The sequence below is a fragment of the Elephantulus edwardii genome, unplaced genomic scaffold (assembly GCF_000299155.1).
Source record: "Elephantulus edwardii isolate Elephantulus edwardi_28Jun2011 unplaced genomic scaffold, EleEdw1.0 scaffold00134, whole genome shotgun sequence".
NCBI lineage: Eukaryota > Metazoa > Chordata > Mammalia > Macroscelidea > Macroscelididae > Elephantulus > Elephantulus edwardii.
Genome location: NW_006399884.1, coordinates 1354903 through 1356493, shown reverse-complemented (window position 1 = coordinate 1356493; position 1591 = coordinate 1354903). Strand labels below are relative to the sequence as shown.

At 52.1% G+C, this 1591-nt stretch overlaps 1 protein-coding gene across 1 annotated transcript in view; it reads left to right on the top strand.

Moving 5' to 3' along the window:
* The window catches only part of POU4F1 (POU class 4 homeobox 1), a 1939-nt gene extending 1436 nt beyond the window's left edge, over window positions 1-503 (top strand). The window contains exon 3 of the mRNA XM_006894057.1: window positions 1-503. This exon is cut by the window's left edge and continues 26 nt beyond it. Within this exon, the coding sequence (XP_006894119.1) occupies window positions 1-503 (503 nt within the window).
* Window positions 504-1591: the final 1088 nt, after the last annotated feature.

Here is a 1591-nt window from a genome sequence, read left to right as displayed (position 1 = left end):
CGGGCCTGGCGTCCATCTGCGACTCTGACACGGACCCGCGTGAGCTGGAGGCGTTCGCGGAGCGTTTCAAGCAGAGGCGCATCAAGCTGGGCGTGACGCAGGCCGACGTGGGCTCAGCGCTGGCCAACCTCAAGATTCCGGGCGTGGGCTCGCTCAGCCAGAGCACCATCTGCAGGTTCGAGTCGCTCACGCTGTCGCACAACAACATGATCGCGCTCAAGCCCATCCTGCAGGCGTGGCTGGAGGAAGCTGAGGGCGCGCAGCGCGAGAAAATGAACAAGCCTGAGCTCTTCAACGGCGGCGAGAAGAAGCGCAAGCGGACTTCCATCGCCGCGCCAGAGAAGCGCTCCCTGGAGGCCTACTTTGCAGTGCAGCCCCGGCCCTCATCTGAGAAGATTGCCGCCATCGCCGAAAAACTGGACCTCAAAAAGAATGTGGTGCGGGTGTGGTTTTGCAACCAGAGACAGAAGCAGAAGCGGATGAAATTCTCCGCCACTTACTGAAGAAACTGAGGCTCGGGGTGTTGGGAGGGGCAGAGTGGCAAGCTAAGCGGGCACTGGGGGACTCCTCCCTCCCTGGGCCTGCTTCCCACCGGATTTGGCCGCTCTGATATCTTGCTTGCATTTGGAGAGTCCCTTCCCAGCGTGCTCTTCCGTTCCCTCGCTGCTCTCCCTGCGTTCACCCTCCTCCAGCCTACAGAAATGGGGGATGCTGGGTTGGAGGAAGGAAGGGTGGCAAAAGCAAAAGAAGAGGGTGTTTGGGAGAGCAGGGCGCTGGAGGAAAGGAGAGCTGAGGCTGGGGCAGGGATTTAGAGGAGCTGGATAGGCCAGGGGGTGAGGGTGGGGCAGGATGAGGGAAGGGTAAGGAAATGACCTGAGACACTGACCAAAATCTCCTGGGGACCAAGGAACAAAGCATAGAACTAAACCTACCAACCACCAAAACCCAAGTCACATAAAGGCAAAACTGAAAACAGTACAAAGCAGAGAGAATGCTTTAGGAATTTAGCTCCAGGGAGCTTTTATCTGCGGCTTCATTTCCCTCCTAAGGAAGAGAAACAAAAAGAGCATCATCATTATCATCATTGCCCCCCACACGAAAACTGAGTCAAACATAGGAAAACCAAACGAAGGAGAAGGTGAAATTCTGGGTAGAGGAGCTAGTTGTGTGTCCCTTGTTTTGGTTTGCCCCTCCAAGTCTCACTTTCATTCTTGTCCATAGGCAGTATGTTTCCTCTGTCTGTGAGAGACGCTGATGGCTGCTGTCACCAGGGACGAGCTGAAAGCGAGATTTGCAGTTTGTGTTGGTGGGGACCAAGTTTTCCAGTGGCCCGGCCTACACTAGGTTGGGTAGAAGCCTTTAGAAAGAGAGAAGTCTTGGAGTTTACTAAACGCAGAATTTAGAGACTCCTAATTAATTTATTTTAGGGAAAAATAATTTTAACAAGTTTTTAAAAAGATTTCCATCTTTGCGCTTGTATTTGACTAAGCAATTTCAAAATAAGCCTCCTCCCGGCCACACATTAGAACGTTAACTTGGATCATCCTTTAATTTCCTTTGTTTTGAGTGTGGTTTATTTTAAATATGTACT